The 22,877-nt window shown below is 39.8% G+C and overlaps 1 protein-coding gene and 1 long non-coding RNA gene across 4 annotated transcripts in view; one reads left to right on the top strand and one right to left on the bottom strand.

Moving 5' to 3' along the window:
• Positions 1–353: 353 nt before the first annotated feature.
• LOC148724341 (uncharacterized) lies at positions 354–4,314 on the top strand. Its single transcript, XR_015990779.1, has 8 exons — positions 354–1,898; positions 2,008–2,073; positions 2,328–2,428; positions 2,779–2,859; positions 2,959–3,042; positions 3,450–3,504; positions 3,599–3,748; positions 3,851–4,314. It is a non-coding gene; the product is annotated as an uncharacterized LOC148724341 (long non-coding RNA).
• A 1,707-nt stretch (positions 4,315–6,021) lies between these two features.
• The window catches only part of LOC111319631 (uncharacterized), a 34,471-nt gene continuing 17,615 nt past the window's right edge, over positions 6,022–22,877 (bottom strand). The window contains exons 7-8 of one of the 3 annotated variants that reach the window (XM_088730690.1): positions 9,425–9,550; positions 6,022–6,616 (exon numbers count right to left, since the gene is read on the bottom strand). In XM_088730690.1, the coding sequence (XP_088586816.1) occupies positions 6,600–6,616; positions 9,425–9,550 (143 nt within the window). In that variant the 3' untranslated portion in view covers positions 6,022–6,599. Of the gene's footprint in view, positions 6,617–8,418; positions 9,304–9,424; positions 9,551–22,877 lie in introns of those variants that run through there. The other 2 variants (XM_088730688.1, XM_088730689.1) reach the window with 2 other exon arrangements.

Here is a 22,877-nt window from a genome sequence, read left to right as displayed (position 1 = left end):
AAATCGGCTTTTTAGATCTTTAGGTCCTTCGGACATATATGTCTGGTTGCGACAAAAGGGTCGTACTTGTGGCAAGCACGCGATGACAGATTTTATGTCCAATGTAAACACCAAAAGCGTACGTGCGACCCCTGCCTAACTCGACCTCAACTTATGACTTATAAGAATATTCGTAATATAGAAAAGCTTTACCTCTCAAAAGAAATATATTCTATTCTCTTGAGAAAGGTTCACTTTCAAAAGGGATGCACTGTTGTGTTATTTATTAACGTACTATAGTTACCACCATTATACGAACAGGAAATTAGAAATTAAGAAAATAAGTAAAAAGATAAAATGCAGAAATCCAGTGTCATCTTGCAGACTCCAACAGGGTTAACTCAAAGAAACCTTGCACTCGAGCTTGACTTTTTTTTTTTCAGCAGACGTTGATGGGCAAAATACAGCTCGACTTTCCTAGATGACCATAACAAAAAAATGTCTTAGGGAATGAATATATTTTTTCCTCTTGAGACAGCGGACACATTCAGAGAAGAATTATACTATTTACGCACTGCAGCTGTGGTTATCCTGTAAATAGAAAGTTGAAAATGAATAAATAAATTAAGTAATGGAGGTAAAAAAACCGACACAGTAGAATCTCGTTGACTCGCACACTGGTTCCGGCCATTTATGACTTCAACTGGATTTGACTTTCCATTTTTTACATTTGTAATGGTATGCATGACGAACTCATAAAAAGTGGAAATGCAAATAACAACTTATTACAATCAGTGTACTCCAAGAGCAAGGATATTTGCTTAAAGGTTTGTTGCAGTGCTGCTCCAGTTAGCTGAAGTATCTTGCTTGTGAGCTTTGAATTATCCAAATTAGTTGAACATGTAGGTCACTATGCGGTTCAACTCTTCCATGCCCAAGATGTATTTAGTAATTCCCTTTGCTGTCTACCATACAGTTTTTATGATGTTAGTTTGGATAATTTGGTATTGGATCAACTAATAATTCCCTATTAATTAGTGTTTTTGTTTATTCTCGTGATTTGTCTGCTTGATTTTTATAATTGAAGTAGAAATTCTGTCTTGATCACTCATAGGAGTTACAGGGTTTAGGTATCCTGTGAGAAAAAAGGTAAGAAGCCAAGCAGCCCATCCAGCTGAAGTTTATTCAGGTTTCTGTAGCGTAAAGTGACCAGGAGTTTTACTACTCTCTTGGATGGGATGCTAGTCCATGGAAGGTGACTCCCAAACCTTCCACCCCACATAAATTTGTTGGATTTCCCTAAAAAATTCACCAATATCCATTTACCCACTCTTAAGTGGAAAGTAAAGATTCTTGCTCAAGAAAACAATCAGAGCATATGTTGAACAAAATGGATATTACGCGCTTAAAATTTTTTTTGCTTCTTTAGTAATCGAGGTTGTACAATGTATGCTTGATTTTGTTGCCCACTGACTTCAGTGTTTGCTCTGTCCTATGGACTCATTTTTCTGAGCGGCAACTAACTAACGAACCTATAAGGAACGTTATTTTGACATGATTTATTCTTTTTTCCTTGTTTTTCATTTGTATAGGGCTTTGAGAAATCATTATTTACCAGTAAATCTTACAGAAAAGCACTGGAGAGACATAAGCGGACATTCAACACCGTAAGGGTGATGACTCCCCTCAGATGCACTAATTTGGCCAATTGAACACTAGATACAAGTCTAACTTGTCTAAATTGATTTATTACTTCAAAAATATTTCCTACTCGTCTAATGATTTCAAAGGAACCTGTAACATAGCTACTTTCCGTATTTTCTTTTCAATGAAAAGAACTGTTCATTTTACAGATGCATACATTCCGCCTTCTGTTTGCGTGGAGATAACATTGCACGAGAAGAGAATGAAAGCTACGGGTGAGGTTAAATTTGCAGAAAAATAACTCATCTGGCTGGTCGAATGCGTTACTCAGTCAACAAACTTTGTTAACTAACGTTATCTTTGTTTCTTTGAACCGTTTATCAGAACATCTCTTCTTCTGGCGCCTCATCACAAGTAGATTCAGGAAGCACAACGAGGCAAGATGTTCTGGTAATCACTGTTTGTGTATGACTCTTCTTTAATCCCTGAAATTGCAATGGGTTGAACCTGTCTATAGCAGTAAGTTTTTTTTTTCTGTTACAGTTGAGCCCTAAAGTTTCTCAACCGTCGATGTATGATTCAGACAATAAACCAGACTTCCCAACTGTTAACGCTGAGAAAAATCTTTTTTTATTATGGTCTTTTTTCTCGTAATTGTTATGATTTCTGTCAAACCCATTTGATTCTACCCTTTGTTTTTCTAGGAGGCTCCACCACTGTTAGTCACTCACCGAGTTCATTAGGTCGAGTTTTTGTGTCTGGACCCGCTGTTATCAAAGCAAATCCTACTATATCGCTATTTAAGGTATAACTGAAACTTTGTTAGAGAGGTCTTTTTCTATCGATTCTCAGCCCCTTATTTTCCTTGTTTTGTTTTGATTGTTTGTTTTTACATCCGTTGGAAGTGAGTTATGTTAGGAAATACATGTAGACCATTGCATATTTAATTTAGCTGTATATTAATTCATTATGATGGGACATGCACGTGACTCTGGAGTTGATTATTGTTACACTGTTTATGCAGCACATGTGTGTAATCCAAAATACTTCTTTAATTTCTTGTTGTAACGTTCGTGAAACTACCGCCGTCTTTGTTAGTTTAATGAAAATATGATTGATTTATTAAATTTATTTTAATTTTTTTTTTTTTTTCAGATTGTGGAAGATGACCAGAATACTGGCGGGTAGAGTAAAGCAGAAAAAATAAAGGCTTCATTTCAAAATCCTTTTCAAAAGGTTTGTTGTCACTTGGTATGAAGTTTTTAAGTCGTTTGATTGCTTTTGCATGATTTGTTAAACTAAATAATTTACTAACGCCAAAGAATGTTTCTGTAGTTCCTCCCGGTGAAAAGCCGCTCGGAGACAACAGAAGGCCGTGCACTTGTTGGTGACCTGCAGAGTGACGTGCGAGCGAACAAGGTGGGTTCCCTGTGTTGAAAGGAACCCCTTCCAAATATACTCTGAGCCTTACCAAATGAACTTATCCCATTTATTTTATTTCCTTGAACATGAACCACAACAAAGGATTGGCTCTTGCCTCTCTTTAGCACTTATACCATAAAGAGAAGGACAGTTATAGCAACGATAGAAAAAGCGTTTTTTTGCAGAACAATCACATAGTCCTTCTCTTTTGAAATACATATTTTATTCAACAAGAGTTATTTCTGCTGTTGCGGTTACGGCTTGTTAAAATTCCGAAGTTTTCTCGGTTACTGTGGAGCAAGCTTTGTTTACTTAATTCTCCATTCTGCAGTCTTTATATTTCTTGCATTATGTCGCTTGGTAACCTCGAATGCTAAACCTCTCTTAAATCTTCTTTCCATCAGATAAACCAACAGTGGAGACAAGCGACGCAACTTGCTTCTTCATCGGCATCATCAGGTAACACATTTAGACTGCTCTAAAGATATCGACCTCGGAAACAGGGATAATGTTGTAAACAGGAAACAACAACAACGTACGTTCTTTTTGTTAGTGACAGGTTATCTTGGTCCAGATGTGTTCAGTGAGAGTATTTGTGTTTAAGTTGTTAAGCTAATATTCAGAACCGACTGTTGGCCAGAAACATCCTCACACAGAAAACGGAGACACGCCTGACTAGGACTTCCTTCCTCTGAGAGACTGGGTGAGCACTTTTGTCACAACACATTTAAATTACTTGATAACAATTCTAGCTTGAGAAGTTTGAGTAATTTTTTGGTTTCTACATCTCTTTGTTTACAACTAGGCTACTGGAAAGTCAACTAAAAAGAAAAGAAAAAAAAAAAAAAGAATCCGGGGACTCCAGCCCATCCACGCTTCATGACAATAAAAACAAAGAGATGTCTTCTTCTGAATTAGTTTCTCAGCGTGACAAAGAGTTTGTGCCTGTCAGCTACTCAGCTGTGGACTATTCAACATTTTCAGGTAAGAACTAAAACAAAACAAAAACAAACAAACAAGAAAACAGACAAAAACAAAACAAAAACATTTTCAGGTACGAACTCAAAATGTCAGAACCGTTCCCCCAACGGATGTATGTTAGTTTATTCCAAAACTACATACATGATTTTCAATTTACTCCCTTCATCCTACAAGGAGCTCCTACGAACTCATTTCCTGCCCAACCCCCGGTAGGTTAGTAGAACAACTGTAATGGTATCACGGGACAGTCTTATTAAGGGAGTAGGTTTATGGAAATAAAATATTTATTGATTCTTTGTCATCAGGAGATGTTCCAAAGGAGACGAAAGAAAAGGCAGTCATTTTCAATCCCTATAACTTTTCAGAAGACTCCGAGCTGAGTAGGCGATGATACAAATTGTGCTAAGAATGTATCGTTCTTAAATTGGACTTTGAAAATCGTCGATAACGTTAGGTAGTTTTATTCGATTAAGTATATTTTCCATATCTCTTCAGCAGTCTAAAGGTCCAAGGTCCAAAGTGCACATGAAATCGGGACACAGAAGTTTAACGTTTTCTTCCAAAAAGTAAGTGATTTAGAAGTGTTTTGTAAGAAAAGAAACAGCTTATGCCTTAAATTGAAGTAGACCGGAGTAAGCCAATTGCAAAGAGCCCCCTACTATCTCATATTTTTTTTTTAGTTTTACATTCAACGTATGAATGGAACTCTCTATAGCAATTTCCTTTTTTCAGTGTAATACGGTTTGTTATCTATTTGTTCCAAGAGGCGTTTTTGATAGGAAGGCCGGTTGTTTATGTTTTAGTTCAATTTTATCCTTGGTTCAAATTTTATTTTCCTTTGTTTCAAACTCATAACCGTACATTAACATGACCGAGAACAAAAGAAAAGAAAATTTGAACCAAGTGTAAAATTGAACTACAACATTTACACTAGGTGTAACCCAAACCACAGTTTCTTAACATTTGGTTGGCATCAGGTTTTCTTTTTAGGAGGGTTGATTTAATTGAATAGATGTCCTTACATGGTTAGCTTTTGGCCTTCTTGACACTGTTCACAAAAGTAAATGTTCAGATAAAAGGTCCAGCTAAATTGAGAATTGTTTAGGACGCGGTTTTGTTTGACAAAGGCTAAACTTTGTTAGAATAATCGGCCCTAAATACCTATAAGTTATGAAGACTGCGTATAGAGAGCAGGTAGGGTGCTGTGATAGGGCTTTTAGCTGTGTTCCGAGTTTGATTCCCGACCTCGCGTCGCATGGGCTTCCTTCTATGGTTTCTTTTCCCATGCTTCCTTTTAGTTTTCAATAACCAACATTCTAAATTCCAATTCTACCCGGAAACAGAAGGCGAGAAGCCACCTTATGGGTAATTAGAACTGCCATCCTTTTTTATTTGATTCCACGTAGATTTAAGTTGCCCACGAGGAAAGAATTCAGATTTATAACGTTGTGCTTTTACCTTTTATAGCCCCACTAATCAGAAGCAAAAGTGGCCTAGAAGATGACAGCAGTAAGCCCACGTTGTAGTTGGAGGAAAATAATTTGTGCCAATTTTTAAACTGACTTGGTTTAAATTTTTGGTCGGCAACTGAATTCCAGTCACTAGTTTTATGAATTCTTCAGTTGATTTGATTGAAGGAGACACCAGATTTTATTGCTTAATGGCCTCACACGATGAACTAAATAATCAAGTGCTGTACAAGGAATTCAAGAAAGTGGACTCAAAACTTTTATTCCTTTGAGAGAAAAATTTTCCCGCCATTGTAGAAATCCTCTTTTGCATTAAACAGCAGTTCAATTTACCTGTCAAACCGAGTGCGTGCTAGACTGGGGAGAGGGGCGTAATTACATCACAGCTACTCAACGCCCTACTTAGTTGCTTGCAGTGCGTCCATGTGAAAGATGATTTGCGAGTAGGCCCTTATTATTAGTGCTGCAAGACGCACGTTTCTCCGCCCACGGGAGGATGTAAGACGAGCCCAGAAGAGTATCGAGGGTCTGGTACTTACTCTCCCACGAGTGAAGAAACACTCGTCTCGAAGCGTTAGATGGAGGATTGCTCGCAGGTTAGGTGAAAGACAACTTCACAACAGACCATCTGTATGTGATCACCAAGAATATATGCAAAAGTAATTATTGAAAACTTGCTTCCAAGCAATTGCTTTTTTGTTTTGTTTTGTTTTTTCTAATATTATGTCGTGGGGTGAATTTGAATTTAATTTGCTCGTGTGCTCCCCAAAGTTAGTCTCTTCACCGAAGATAGCCAATAAAAATGATAAACAATGGAATAATAATTTGGGTCGATCAGTGACCCATATTTATTTCCCGTCTTTGCCATAACTCCCAGAGTAAATGATATATATTCCTAATTGTGCTCATACTCCCGAGAAATCTTTCAAATTTCTTCCTATTCTCGTGCATATGCACGCAAAACTCACATAGATCTCCATGATCTTGAAATCTCCGTGGCATGTTTGACACCACTGACAGTGTGCCAGTCTCATAAGAGAAGCGTCTCAGAACTAATATGGGGTTGCTGATACAAAGATTACGTTAGCCTCCCTGGATCTCATCTCATAAGTGGAAGCGTTCTAAAGAAAAGGCGAATCTATTCTTATTCAATGACAGCAATTTAATGGCTTAGGCTATATGTGCAACATATTTACTTACTGATGAAATATCGGTTAGCCACACTTTGATAGCCAAGCAGATAGCTAGAATTTTCTAAGCTGTGCAATTCTCTCCAAACTCTCTTTTGAAGAATTCGAAATGGACTTGAACAATTTTTCTTAATTTCTAATATCTTGAAGAAATTGTGATAGACAAACTTAAAGGCCCTCATTTTTGTACTTAAGAAAAGGACAATTATGTCAGTTACCTCTTAAAGCTCCAGCTTATCGAGAAAGTGTTCTGGAGAGTGCCCGTATTTTCTAGAAAGCGTTGTGTTGCGGAATTGCTAAAAATAGAACTGAGGAAGTTTCTGGAACGCTCGGTCATGCTTACTCATTGGAACTTTCTAAAACCCTTAGTCAGCATATTTTGTTATTATGCAATGATGTAATGATACTAAAAATAGTTATATTACAAATCCCTATAATATTCTAGAACATTTTGTAAAACATATATAAGGAGTCGCGATCAGTTAAAGTTAGCCTTTTTCAGTGAGTTAGTGCTATCGTGAAGAGCCCAGAGGAGCTAGTGTTGTTACAGAGCCGGTTAGAGAGAATCGTTGGAATTATTTACAGTTACTGAATTCGTCAGCCATGTGGAAGCCAGGCTACGTTGAGAAAGTTTTGTGGACATCGATAAGCTACAAGGATCTTTGAGGAGAACCGTAAATTGTGCAGTAGAACACTGAGATTATAGTTTTATAGAGGGCTCTAAGATAAGAGGACAGTTATTGTACTGGGTATTGGTATCGCTCCAGAGTAAGATTATTACGTCGGTTAATAAACTAGTTGAGTTTGTACGAGTTATATCTTTCTGTCGGTTGAGAAAATACCGTAACAAAAGCTATGCGGAAATCCTTTCATGCTATCTGTCGTCTAACTACGCATTTTTTATCGACCACACGGAAAGCAATGGCACTTTGAGGTTGCTCTCTTTTCTCTACTCAATCCACTTTTTTAATCATAATAAGGAAACCGTGGCCATTAGAAATATTTAGCAATGACTAGATACATTAGAGACGTATATGTGAACGATCCTTCGCAGTAAAGCACTATTTGAGCAATAGTGAAAATCAGACCTGAGAAAAATTTCAGGCCTGCACGGGATTCGAACCACTGACCTCTGCGATACTAGTGCAGCGCTCTACCAATTGAGCTAACAAGCCAACTGGGAGCAGGCCATCAAATTAATTCGACATAAACCCGTAGATGATAAATCAAACAACACCAAACATATGAAACATATGTATGAACTGCGGTTATGAGACGTATATGTGAACGATCCTTCGCAGTAAAGCACTATTTGAGCAATAGTGAAAATCAGACCTGAGAAAAATTTCAGGCCTGCACGGGATTCGAACCACTGACCTCGCAGAGGTCACATATACGTCTCATAACCGCAGTTCATACATATGTTTCATATGTTTGGTGTTGTTTGATTTATCATCTACGGGTTTATGTCGAATTAATTTGATGGCCTGCTCCCAGTTGGCTTGTTAGCTCAATTGGTAGAGCGCTGCACTAGTATCGCAGAGGTCAGTGGTTCGAATCCCGTGCAGGCCTGAAATTTTTCTCAGGTCTGATTTTCACTATTGCTCAAATAGTGCTTTACTGCGAAGGATCGTTCACATATACGTCTCATAACCGCAGTTCATACATATGTTTCATATGTTTGGTGTTATACATTAGAGAGTTATGTCTCGTACCAACCATAAAACCCTGAGAAGTTCTCGTTTCAAGTTTACTTATCTCGCGTTTGATTGGTTTCTTTTTCATCACCCAATGACATTCCAACAAATATTTCTGGCGTACTACTGGTTTTGTGAAATTGGTTAACAAAATGAATAGTTAGATTACGATTTTATAAACTTTCGTACGTCCATTAGATTCTCACTTTCAATCTAATGATTAATTTATAGTTAAAAGGATATAATGCATTTTAGAATGTCACTGGAAAGTTATTATCAGAATTGCTTTTCCGAGTTCATAGCCTGACGGCTGATTTGAATTCAAACTTAGTTCCCCATCAATGTTTAGTGATGAAATTAAGTTCATGGGTACAAAGCATAAACGTCTGTGCATGTCTTACCAAAGTTATTTTCCTCGGTAAAATTAACTAGGTCCTGCCAAAACCATATTTGTAACTGCTGACCAACAGATACAACCAGTGGGTTGGGGAGAAGGTTATACTCAAGAGAGAGAGAGTTGGCATCAACACCATCAATTTTGTAAGAATAATAATTATTTTCGCTGCCTTTCTTGAATTCAGTAAATGGAAGAAGGGTTTTGTTGCTGTAAGTTATCACCGTCATTAAGCTACGGTATCCATAAGGAAAAAAGCATCCCCACTTTGTTGATCGGTGTGTAGTCCTATTTTCACATGTCACTGAGCCACTTGTATGGACAAGTTTAAATGTGTAGATATGACCGGCTTCTTGGAAAGAAAAAGCTCCGTGGTCGTCATCTTTTGTCCCGAAACAGACAGGATTGACGTTTATCGTTTTCCAATTGTCTGTTACGAAAATTGTTTGGGTTTGAAGATGGTGTTAGGAAGTCAATTCAAAGAAACGTGGCTCTGCATATCCGTTTATTTTTCTGTGTGTTGTTGCCTGTCGAAATGTAAGACCTAGCTAGTGTCACCAGAGTTGTTATTAGTCTTTGTGAGTGTATATATGTCAACCTGTTTTTCTGTTTGTATTAACTGTCTCTGTTATTGTTTACAAATCTTACCCTGGCAGATGTTTCCATCGTCAGTATATCCAAGTTTACACTCTGAGCACTGATATGAACCTCTAGTGTTGATACATTCGTTCTCAGCGGGACAATTGTATTCTCCCAATGTGCACTCATCAACATCTATACAGAGTTTAAGTAAAAAATCAAAGGTTATGAACTTTCCATGATATGGTCTTTCCGTCCAACTTTGTAAGAAAGGCCCTTTTCTCTCCTATTTTCTCTGTTCTTTCCTTCTTCTGCCCATCCACTATGTGCTTTAATTTCTGTTTTAAAAATTAAGAAAGGAATCTGCAAAATTTTCCGTGATAATGATCTAAAGATCACAGTGGAGGCCAATCTAACCAAAGTCAATTTTTTACATGTTACACTCGACCTTAAAAGCGGAAAGTACTCGCCATACACAAAAGAAGGAAACACACCGCTCTATGTACATAAGCAATCTAACCACCCACCTTCTATTCTAAAGAACATTCCCGCAACCATCAATAAGCGTCTTTCGGAAATTTAATCAGTCAAGGATTGTTTTGACAAAGCCAAAGGTCCATACCAAGACGCACTTAATAAAAGTGGCCACAAATTCAACCTGTCATTTAGAACATCAACCCCTGATGCGTCACGAAAGAGCAAGAACCGTCAAAGCAGCGTACTGTGGTACAATCCGCCTTACAGCCAAAATGTTGAAACAAAAATCGGTAAATGCTTCCTCCAGTTAATTGATCAACATTTCCCTAAATCCAAACCCGCTGCACAAAATCTTTAACCGGAACACCCTAAAGCTGAGCTACAGCTGTATCACCAACGTAAAAAACATTATCTCCAGTCACAGCAAAACCCAAATTACCAAATCATCAAAACAATCAGACGAAATCGGATAGATAGCTCTCGCTTGACTTTGCCTTTTGGCTACCTTGCGATTGAGCACTTTACACTGGGGTTGCCATGCACTTAGCCTTCGGGCGAAGCTCATCACCTTAGTTTTGATTTGAGCACTCTCGCATGGCAACATGCCTGCACTTGGTCCCACAAGTATAGCGCCCAGGCAATGGTTTATTCCAGAGCTTGGCCCAGTGTCTGCGACCCACATAGGTCGAAACAGTGTGCACCCTGTCTGCAGTTATATACTTATATATATATATATATATACAAATGTGAAAGAAGGAAATTATTACTAGTTACTCGAGTTTCACGCTCTAGGCGATCACCAGACTGAGAGTTGTCCATGAGAAGTAAACGGTTATGAATGTTTAAAACTCAAGAACGGTTAGAAGTCGCGCGCAGTTCTTATTGGTTCCTATGAAAAAATTGTTTTCGTGGCGGCATTTCGTTACAAGCTCAGATTTCTTATTTAAGAGAGAGGCATTTTGAGCGGTCAAGATGCAAAGTTTTTCATCTAAACATAGGTTGCAGCGAGATGGTTTGCCTTTGTGTGCGCTTGCCCTTTTGATGATGCGCCAGTTGGTCTTGTAGTCGTTGTTTCGGTCTTTCAAGTCCCAAATGTGTTTTGAAAGTACAGTGTCATGTGAGTATGGTGAGTGGGCAACCACGAAACAGGCTTGTCGGAATGAAAGCGTAGTTTATTTGTTTCTTTCCTCCACAAACATATAGTTCGCTCTACATTAATGTGTTGAGCACTGTTTTACGAATATCTACGTTCTACACTTTACATATATATACAAATGTGAAAGAAGGAAATTATTACTAGTTACTCGAGTTTCACGCTCTAGGCGATCATCAGACTGAGAGTTGTCTACGAGAAGTAAACGGTCATGAATGTTTAAAATTCAAGAACGGTTAGAAGTCGTCACGCACGCACTTCTTCTGATTCGATGCTATGAAAAACTTGTTTTCGTGACGGCATTTCGTACGGTGGCCCATTGGGGACATGACATTTTTTTTTTATCGCGCGATAAATGAAAATTATCACGCGATCAATGCAAAATTATCGCGCGATAAATGGAAATTATCGCGCGATAAATAATAAATTATCGCGCGATAATTTTTATTATTGCGCGATAATTTATCATTTATCGCGTGATAAATGGAAACTTGTCAGGTCACGTAATCGGCTGTCATGCATGTTGTTTCCGTGGACGACAATGACTGTCACAGTTGAGGAGCTATGTTTTGAGGTCAATAGTTCGTTTTAAGCCTTAGTCAAACGGCGCATGATAGTCGATGATAGTTGATTCTCTTCAAACTATCATCAACTATCACCAACTATCATTCGCATGGTCAAACGGCCAAAAAATCTCGTGATAGTTGATGATAACTCACCGGCAGTCGCGCGAGCAAAGTCACGCAAGCAAAGTCACGCAAGCAAAGTCACGCAAGCAAAGTCACGCAAGCAAAGTCACGCAAGCAAAGTCACGCAAGCAAAGTCACGCAAGCAAAGTCACGCAAGCAGCTAGTTCCAGGCTCTTTCCGCGTAAAATGTGAACACTAACATGGCTTCGCATGAGACAAACAAACTTGTTGAAGTATGAATTTACGACGAAAGAGGGCGGCAGCTTGCTTACTAGTAATCGACTTGTTGGAGGAATGTATGTCTATTAGACGTAATATCAGGTCATTACTCCATCTCGCCGTTGAATGTCTAGTGAAACCCTGTTTTTTTCGGCGGTGTCTCTTCGAATTCCTGCGAGTTGACGCTTTCTCCAGATTCTTGGTTTTCAATATTTTCTCTCTCATTATTACTATCTTGGGTATAAAAACGAATTTCTGAAGCTAAAGCTGAGCCTCGCGAGGAGCTTTTGATGACCATTTTAATCGAGCTCGCCGATTTTCGGGGGAAAACAGCTGACCAAAAACTATCATGAACTATCATACGCGTGGTCAAACGAGAAAAACTATCATCGACTATCATGAAGAATTTGAACAAGCTCAAAATGAATGATAGTTGTTTTAGTATATACTAAAACAGTGAGATAATATACACCACCAAAAATTGTTTCTAATTCATACATTCCAGCAACGATTCCAACATTTTCCCGCGCGTAACGATACAACGCGGCTCGCATCGCGGTAAGTGATTTTTGTTGTAAAAACTGCCGTCTCGTTTTTTCGCTGACAGATAAAATTTCTCAAGACATTTAGCTATGGTGTTGACATTTCTTCAAATGGTGTTGCAAACTCTTTTTGTATTTGAAATCATTCTGTAAAAGATACCTTTCAACTTTGATTTTCAAGTGAACATGTGAGGTTACGCAAGATTAGCTTAATTGGTTAGAGCGCTGGACTGTTGTGCAGGAGGTCGAGGTCGATGGTTCGAGCCCCGGCCGGACCAACACTCAAGGTCTTAAAATAACTGAGAAGAATGCGCTACCTTTCTTTAATAAGAAATGGATAGACATTCTAGTCTTCTCGGATCAGGACGAATAAACCGTAGGTCCCGTCTCCTGCATCTATTAATGAGATAATTTGGTTAGGCAGGGGACGTTAAAGAACCCACTCACGAGATTACTGTGACGTGGTCTGGCCTGTTTACTGGGAATTGGGGGGAAGGGGGCATCTTCAAATAAGTTTCCTTCGATTGTTTGTAAACTGCTGATGCAGTCTGGCCAAAGTCCCCCGAACAGTGTTGTGATGCGCGTTTGATTATATCGACATGTTAATTTGCGCAATATAAATATTAAATTATTATTATTATTAATTTGCATTTGTAAACAATACCTTTCTCATTGGTTTTTATCGATAAACTCACGGTTACCATTATCCTTAAACACAGCCAAACGAAATTTAGTGGCTTTCTTTGTTAATTTGAGTGATTTCTTCGCTTGTCACGGATGCAAATCGTACGCCATTTTTTCCCGAGTTGCTCGGAGGTAAATAGCAAAGGATATTCGGGGTTTGACTAGCCAATCAGGGCGCGCCTTCAACCCTATCCACTGTTTTCATATACTAATTAACAATTATTCCACTCACGCTTGTTGGATATGAGATGATAGATAGCCAACTCGGCGCTACGCGCCTCGTTGGCTACAATCATCTCATATCCAACAAGCGTGAGTGGAATAATTGTTTTATTAAAAAGAACGCCCCCAAGATATTAGACAAATCTTCTCGACTTTATTTTGTAAGAAGAAACCGAATGTGAAGGTGTAGTCTGATCGTCCGGGTGAGTGTAGTCCTGAGAAGGACTGTTGTCGGTGGCAGTGACTGACGTTTCGACAACCTGTGCAGAAGTCATCATCAGAGTCAAGTAACCTTCACATGTTACCCCCGGGTTCAAACCATTTACTGCAAGAAACCGAATGTTACAATGTACAGATATTAGATTATGGTATATTGGCTCATACAGCATAATGGCTAAGCCAATAAAAAGTCTTGAATTGCATTATCCAATGATCCAGTTTTTAATAATTGGTGATAGTCGATGATAGTGCATGATAGTTGGTGGTCAAACCGAAGCGCGCGCTTCAACTATCATCGACTATCATCAACTATCATCGACTATCATGCGCCGTTTGACTAGGGCTTTATTCATGTAAAAAGATCATTTAGCAGTACGTTGCAATACTACGACATATAGCTCTGTGAATCAGTATAGTAAACCTTGATTTTGCGAAGTCCGAGCCCGTGGAAATTTTGTATTATTTATTTATATTTTGCGATAACTTTTTGATGATTGCATGACTTACACTGTTGTGTTACATTAAACCCTTGAAATAAACTTTCATCAGTTTGCTCATCTTTCAGTCTATACTTTATACCCTCTAAATTTATTTATCATCGCTCAAATATTCTGGAAGTTACGGAGGTGAAGGGGGCGGAATCCGCTTCCCTCCCCGGTCGGAAAAGATTAAAAAAAAGCTCGGGCCGAATAAGGTCAAATTACTTCGTGCACACGAGTAGTTACTCAATGCTCATAGGCTATTAAAGTATCCTCTATTTCGCACAGAGATGTAAACGGAGTAACTTTGACACATAAGTCACCAGAACTGTCGGTCCTCTTTTGCCAGAAAGGCCTCGTACACAAAGAGAGGGTGGCATTAAGGACACATGAGGCTAGGTTTTCAGGTGTTATTTATTCCCCTTCGAAAAAAACATCATACAAGAACTGAACTAACTGTTGTCGATGAGATAAACCAGATCCACGAAAAGGTTACGGGCTTCTAGAGCAGTGGAAGGATAAATATTTATCACTTTCACGGGTTTATTACGAATCAACTTAACGGCCTGCTCCCAGTTGGCTTGTTAGCTCAATTGGTAGAGCGCTGCACTAGTATCGCAGAGGTCAGTGGTTCCAATCCCGTACAGGCCTGATTGTTTTTTTTTTTTCAGGTCTGATTTTCGCTATTGCATAAATAGCGCTATGTACTGCGAGGATCGTGCATCATAGGTATCTAATACTGCAGTTCAAAATACATAAACTTCATATATTTCATTGTATCTTATTTATCCCTTTTACGGATTTATTACGAATCAACTTAACGGCCTGCTCCCAGTTGGCTTGTTAGCTCAATTGGTAGAGCGCTGCATTAGTATCGCAGAGGTCAGTGGTTCCAATCCCGTACAGGCCTGATTTTTTTTTGTTTTCAGGTCTGATTTTCGCTATTGCTTAAATAGCGCTATCTACTGCGAGGATCGTGCATCATACGTATCTAATACCGCAGTTCAAAATATATGAACTTCAAATATTTCATTGTATCTTAAACCAGCTTTTGTGGGATTTTTTTCGGTGAACTTAAAGGGCAACTATTTTGCTTTCGTGCTGCTAGGTTTTCATTCGAGGGAAAGTATCCAAGTGTTGTTTTCGATCGATTTTGACGAGCATGTGTCAACAGAAGTTTCCGACCTTCCCGTATTTTGTGCACGGTGATTTAGGGCGTCAAGCTAAAACACATCAAAACGGCCTCAAATCGCGAGGAGACTACTCTCTATGAAGGTAAGACTTTATTTCTTTGATTATTTCACACAACTTTACATTTACGGAGCTCAAAAGCAAGTCCAACTAAACCACTTTTGTAGTGTATTGAGAACACAGTAAAAGTACTTGTACTAGCGTAGTTATTAAAAGTTGGAATAATCTGAAACCACTTGAAACCATCTGAAACCATCTGAAACCATCTGAAACCATCTGAAACCATCTGAAACCACCGATGAAACCACCTGAAACCATCTGAAACCCCCAAGGAAACCATCTGAAATTACCTGAAAATATCTCGAAACAATTTAAAACAACATGAACGCACCTAAAAACTACGGGTAACATGAGAAAATAAGTGTTAACAATCGAGTTTATCCACAGGGAGCCCGGCTTACGGATATCGTATATAATGCCCTACAGTACAGAATAGGCACCACAAACTGGGCTTTATGCTTTTTTTTTCTCAAAATTTCAACTATCTAGTCAATTTACTTAGGCAGTGGAAGTTAAAGCCACCATTCATCAGCTATATTCTGTCATTTGCAGTAAAATACCTTGCAAAAAATCCACATATATTTCACTTTTGAAAAAACAAAGTCAGTGAAATTCTAGGTCACGCTATAAATTCGTCTCTGATTAAAAAGTAACACAATGTTTAAGATTTCCTTAGGAAGTTTGAAAATCTTCAGGCCTTCCTGGGCCTTTTCATATATAATTTGCATGATCCCGTTGAAAAAACTTCACGTAATTCTTTCGATTTAAAACAGTTTCTTCTTTGCATACGCGATCGCATGTTGTTATTGTCACGCAAGTGCTTTGTCAAGAAATGAATTCGCATATTCCCGTGCAACTCCCAGCCATTCGTAGAGCTAATTGAGTGTGTTTTCAACAAGAACAATGGAATGTTTCTTTGAAGACCTGTTTGTGGTGCCTATTCTATACTGTAGGGCATTATATACGATATCCGTAAGCCGGGCTCCCTGTGGATAAACTCGATTGTTAACACTTATCTTCTCATGTTACCCGTAATTTTTTAGGTCTTTCATGTTGTTTTAAATTGTTTCGAGATATTTTCAGGTAATTTCAGATGGTTTCCTTGGGGGTTTCAGATGGTTTCAGGTAGTTTCATCGGTGGTTTCAGATGGTTTCAGGTGGTTTCAGGTGATTCCAACTTTTAGTAACTACGCTTAATTCTCATGTTACCCGTAGTTTTTTAGGTGCTTTCTTATTGTTTTAAATTGTTTCGAGATATTTTCAGGTAATTTCAGATGGTTTCCTTGGGGGTTTCAGATGGTTTCAGGTGGTTTCATCGGTGGTTTCAGATGGTTTCGGATGGTTTCAGATGGTTTCAGATGGTTTCAGGTGGTTTCAGGTGATTCCAACTTTTAGTAACTACACTTGTACTAGTGTTAGTGATATTACTGTAAGATTACGGAGTGATGTGAAAGTACTGTTACTAAGTAAGACTATTTTACCAGCTTATAAGATTCTTGATCAACGAATAAAGATAGAATAGTAGTAAGCAATTGAGGAGTGTGTGTCTCCACTAAATGAATACACAACACATTGGCGACGAGGAAGAGATCCGAACTACTGAACAGGTAGAAGAAATCGAACAGCCAGAAACGGCAGAACAGAATGAACAGCCAGAACCGGCAGAGAGTCCACGAGAGATGGAACGATTGTTACCTGCACCCGCACTGTTCAATATCGATGCTGCAGATCTTTACAGCGAGTGGAAAAACTGGGTCAGTGCATTTGAAATCTACGCCATTGCATCAGACTTGCAGAAAAAGGCAGATACCGTTCATAAAGCGACAATGCTACACTGCCTTGGCCCTTCAGTTCAACGCATCTTCAACACTCTCCCAGGTGAACATAAAACTCTTGAGGAAGCGAAGACCGCCCTGAACGAATATTTCGCTCCGAAACGCAACGTAGTTGCAGAACGATACAAATTCATATCACGAGCACAAAAGGCAGATGAGTCCATCGACGCTTATCTAACAAGCTTGAGAGAGTTGGCAAAGTCTTGCGACTTCGGCGACTTGGAGGAGGAGATGATAAGGGACCAAATCGTCGAAAAATGCTCCTCCCATACTCTAAAGCAAAGGCTTCTCCAGCAAGAAGACCTGTAGCTTGCCAAGACGGTAACGATAGCTCGTAACGCAGAGACGGCCGTTCAAGAAGCACGACTACTTTCTCAAGGCTCCAAAGAGAACCCAATCACCATTGAACGCGTGGGTACCTCTAGCAGACCACCAGTGAAGCGCTTCAACTGCTACAAATGTGGTGGCATGGATGGTCATAGCCCAAGTGAATGCGGTGCGCTTAAATCAATTTGCAACAACTGCAAAAAGGTGGGACACCTACAACGAGTTTGTCGCTCCAAGCCTAAAACGGCACAGATGAAAGGAAAGAAATGGAAAGAGAAGAAACCTCAACAAATGAAGGTTCGTAGCCTCTCATCCAACAAACCTGCTAACTGGCTTGAAGACAGTTCAGGTGAGGATAGCGAAGAGCCAGTACTCTTCATGAACAATGTGGACAACTCCATCACAGCTATGACAAACAAACGAAAAACCAAAATGATCGTGGACACAGGCTGTAAGTACGATATAATTTCCTCCTATTTACACAAAACGCAATTCAAGAACGGTGAACTGCATGAAACTCGAAAGCGTTTTACCGCGTATGGACAAGACGAAGCGTTAATCTGTAAGGGTTATTTTAACGCTGTCACAAGTGTTGAGGGGTTTTACCACTCGCTTGGCAAATTAACAAGAGGTACAGAGATACTGAGATACTGAGGTACTGTACTACTTTTTTAATTGGCCACAAGGCCATTAACTCAAAAGTGTACGTAATAGAGGGTAGGGCAGAATCATTACGAGGAAGAGGTTCTAGTTTCAAGCTAGAAATCCTTACCCAAGTAAACTCAGTCGGTCAGACTAGTGAGCTTGATTTCTTGCTCCTAGAGTACGATGATGTTTTTCAAGGATTAGGAAAGGTTACAAATTTTGAACACAAAATAGCTATTGACCCTGAGGTCAAACCCGTAAGTCAACACCTAAGGCGCATACCTGTCAGTCAAATAGGAGCAGTTAACAATGAACTTGACAGGATGCTAGAGGGAGATATAATTGAGGAGGTGACAGAAGCAAGTCCCGGGGTCTCAAATTTGGTTATTGTTCCCAAAAGGTCGGGTGACCGTAGAGTATGTTGCGATCTCAGAGAGGTCAATAAGGCCGTTATTAGAGAACGATATGTTCTACCTAAGATCGAGGATACCTTGCATGCTTTGCATGGTTCTAAGTAATTCGCTAAGATCGACGCCAAGAGTGGGTTTTTTCAATTACCGCTAGCTGAAGAGTCGCGTTATGTCACCACGTTTATTACGCCTCGCGGTTGTTACCGATTTAAGCGAACTCCTTTCGGTCTGAGCGACGCGAGCGAAGCGTTCCAGAGAATGATGGATATAATTTTGTTTGGCGTCCAGGGTGTCCGCATTTCAGTCGATGATGTAATTATCTATGGCAAGACAATGGCTGAACTCGCTCAGCGGGTCCGCAAAGTTTTCAATCGATGCCGTAAGTACAACCTGAAGCTCAATCGTAGCAAGTGTGAATTTGGGGTAAAGCAAATTTCGATTTTAGGCCCTATTGTCTCTGAAAAAGGAATCGAACCTGATCCGGCGAAAACAGAAGCTATCACGGCTACACCTTCTCCCGACAACGTATCCGATCTTCGATCGTTTCTCGGAACTTGTGGTTGTGTTTCCAAGTTTGTCCCAAGTTATGCGAACATAGTCGAACCATTTCGAAAACTCACTCGGAAAGAACAGAAGTGGTCGTGGGGGAATGACCAAGTAAAGGCATTCGGAGCCTTGAAAGCAGCATCATCTGGCGCACCAGCCTTGGCTTGTTTTCGTTTAGACGCTCCAACGTATGTTGTCTCTGATGCCAGTCCGGTCGGTCTAGGGGCAATTCTACTGCAAGATCAAGGAACTGGTGAGCGTAAACCGATCGCGTATATCAGTCGATCACTTACATCGATGGAAACGAAATATTCGCAGATTGAGCGCGAAGCGCTAGGTTGCGTTTGGGCTGTTGAGCGTTTGCACGATTATCTGTTTGGCTTAGAATTCACCTTGCTAACCGACAACAAGCCTCTCTCTACTATGCTAAATCCGCATTCGAGCAAAAGTTTACCACCGCGCGTTCAGCGCTTAGCTTGGAGATTGCACCAGTATACCTTTCGTATTCAGCATATCGCAGGCAACGCCAACACAGCAGATTCGTTGTCGCGTTTGTCGTCTAAGCAAGACGATTTTTCGGATTCTGGTTTCGTTTGTGAAGACTACATAAGATTTGTTTTCACATCAAATGTGTCAGACCTTCAGGCTGTCACCCTCGCTGACATACGATCCGAAACTAGCAAAGACATCACGCTGTCCCAATTATTTGTTCAAGTTCAAAGCGGAAAATGGTCGTTGACGGGTGATCTCAAACCGTATGGCGCAATAAAAGATGAATTGTCTAATTACGAAGGAATTGTTCTCTGAGGAAACCGAATTGTAGTGCCACAGTCATTACGAAAAAAAATTCTGAGATTAGCACACGAGACTCATCAGGGAATCGTCAAAACTAAACAGTTTCTTCGAGCTCGTTTTTTTGGCCCGGTATGGATGATGCAACAGAAACTACGGTGAAATATTGTCAAGCGTGCGTAGTCAATCAGCCTCTTAATACACGCCGCTCCAAACAACACCTTTACCTCGTGGTCCTTGGGTAAAAGGTGCAGTGGATCTCGTTGGTCCAATCGATGGAAAATCTATTTTGACTTAGGGCCTGTTTACATGAGTGAGGGTGCCCCTACATAGTAGGGTTACCCTAGCTAGTAGGGTGACCCTTCTCTATTGTAATTATACTGCGTGTTTACATGTGAGGTAGGATGACCCTAGGGGTAGGGTTACCCTACCTGAAAGGTAGGGTGACCCTACTGTGTAGGGACGAGTTTTGCCGCCATTAGCCCATGTAAACGCAAAACCTAGGGCTATCCCTAGGGGTAGAGCTATGTCCAGTCATTGATAGCAATGTTATATTGGGCTAAAATGTGCTGGCTAGCCAGTTGTAAACGCTGTCTTTCAGCCATTAGAGATATCAACAACAAAGCACAAAGTTGAAAAGAAGGAACTAAAGAAGCGAGTGCCGTAAGAATCGAATTAACCGCCAAAACTTTATCTCCCGCCGTCATTTTGTTGTTTTCCTTGCTGGGTGACCTGGCTATAGTGTCAGCCCTCGCCCCTAGGGTTTCAAATCACCGTGGAAACGCTCGGTATCTTCAACCCTACCAAGTAGGGTAACCCTATCCCCTAGGGGCACCCTCTTCCCATGTAAACAGGGCCTTACATTGATTATTATTCATCATATCCGAAAGCGTTCATTTTACAAGAGATCACTTCACGCGAAGTAATCAAAGCGTTGAAAGATATATTCGCTAGATTTGGGTTTCCAGAAGAAATCGTTTCTGACAACGGAAAACAGTTTGTCAGCGCGGAATTTGAAGCATTTCTAAAATCGTGTGGAATAAAACACATTCGTGTTTCTCCATATTATGCACGAAGCAACGGAAAACTAGAGAGATTTCACCGATACTTAAACAAGAACTTTCGAGCAGCCATCAGCGAAGGAAAATCCTGGCAAATGGAATTGCCTAAGATTCTCAAGCTGTACAGAGCAATTCCTCATCCAATTAGTGGAAAGTCACCTAGTAAGCTTTTGATCAATCGCGAACTTCGAACAAAACTACCGTACATAGAGTTCAAATTCAGATAGTGCATTATCTGCACTCGACCGCGAACATCGGTCAAATGCGATTTATATCAAGCGCGTTTATAACAGACGATTTATAACAGGCAACATGCAGAACCGCATGATTTCAAAATCGGTGACATCGTATTTTGTGCCAATATGAAGCCAAACAAACTAGATTCAACTTTCTCTTCGGCAAAACAGGTAATTATTGAGACCAAAGCGAGAGACACGTTTAGTCTAGTCAATGTGTACACGGGCACCACTTCAACACGCTATGCAAAGTTTCTAAAACATGCGCCCAGTAAGCATATTAGTAATGACATAGACGTAGACACTAGTGTTAAGTCCAAGGAGTCCAATGATCCTTCAGCGAAAACTATTACCGAGCCCTCTAATAAGGTTGTGGAGCAAAACTCCCAGATTGACCAGGTTATCACCACAAGGTCTGGAAGGGTAGTTAAGTCAACGAGGGATTGTGATAATTTCGTTTACTATTGAATTAACATACTCTGATTTCAAACTTGTGATTGCATTAATCATATTTCTTATGATTCTTTAAACATTGCCCAGGAAGGATGTAGTGTATTGAGAACACAGTAAAAGTACTTGTACTAGTGTTAGTGATATTACTGTAAGATTACTGAGTGATGTGAAAGTACTGTTACAAAGTAAGACTATTCTACCAGCTTTTAAGATTCTTGATCAACGAATAAAGATAAAATAGTAGTAAGCAATTGAGGAGTGTGTGTCTCCACTAAATGAATACATAACAACTTTACAAACTTTTTAATTATTCACTGTGAAAAAGCCTGTGACAGAGCTTGGGCCACCTGTGGCGCCAATTGATCTTGTAGTCGTTGCCTCGCTCCTTTAAGTACCAGATGTGTTTTGAAAGTACAGTGTCATGTGAGTATTTTCGGTTTTTGAAAGAGAGTTTGTGTTTGTTGTATCTTGTTTTGAATGCGTGTTCTGTCATTCCAATGTAGTTCCTTGCGTTACCAGAAGTTGTTGTGACAGTTGCTTCGTAGATGATGCTTCCGGTGAGGCACGCGCCGTCAAGAGGGCAAACGTTTTTGTTTCTGCAGTTGCAATTCTTTTCGCTAGATGCCTTGTCGTTTTCATTTAGGATTTTCTGATTGTGGCTTTTAATTATATTAGCCATGTTTGTAGTGCAGCTGTAGCTGACCTTCAGGTTGTTTCTATTGAATATTTTATGGAGCTTGTGTGACTTTGGGAAATGCTTATCAATCAGGCGGAAGAATGATTTAGCGATGTTTGATCGGACATTCTGACTGTACGGTGGGTTAAACCAGATTATTTTCCTTGCTCTGTTTCGGGATTTTTTTCTTGCCTGGGCCTTGACATAATGGATCCGTTCGTTGTACCCACTAGATTTCAGAGCATTGTTGTATAACTGCGAGGATTTATTGAACTGGTCTTGGTCGCAGGATAAGCCCGATATTCTGGTGCTTATGGAAGCTGGGATTTGCCTAATTGTAGAAGGAGGATGATTGGATTTGGGGTTGATATACAGCGGATCGTTGTCCGATTTCCTGAAAGGGTAATAATTTCCATTTGTCAGATTTAGCGTGACATCCAAGTAGTCGACCACCTTGAGATTGCTTAGCACCGTAATTTTCAATCCAAGGTCTCCGATTACCCTAGTAAAACCCTTTCTTGCCTTGTCGCCGGTTCTTGCGTTCATGTTCTCGAAGATTGCTAAACCGTCGTTAGTGTACAAGCCGATGTTCCCTTCTGGGAAATT

The sequence above is a fragment of the Stylophora pistillata genome, chromosome 8, assembly GCF_964205215.1.
Source record: "Stylophora pistillata chromosome 8, jaStyPist1.2, whole genome shotgun sequence".
In the NCBI taxonomy this organism is placed as follows: Eukaryota; Metazoa; Cnidaria; class Anthozoa; order Scleractinia; family Pocilloporidae; genus Stylophora; species Stylophora pistillata.
The sequence above is the reverse complement of the archived record's forward strand: the minus strand, read 5'-3'. Positions and strand labels throughout refer to the sequence as shown.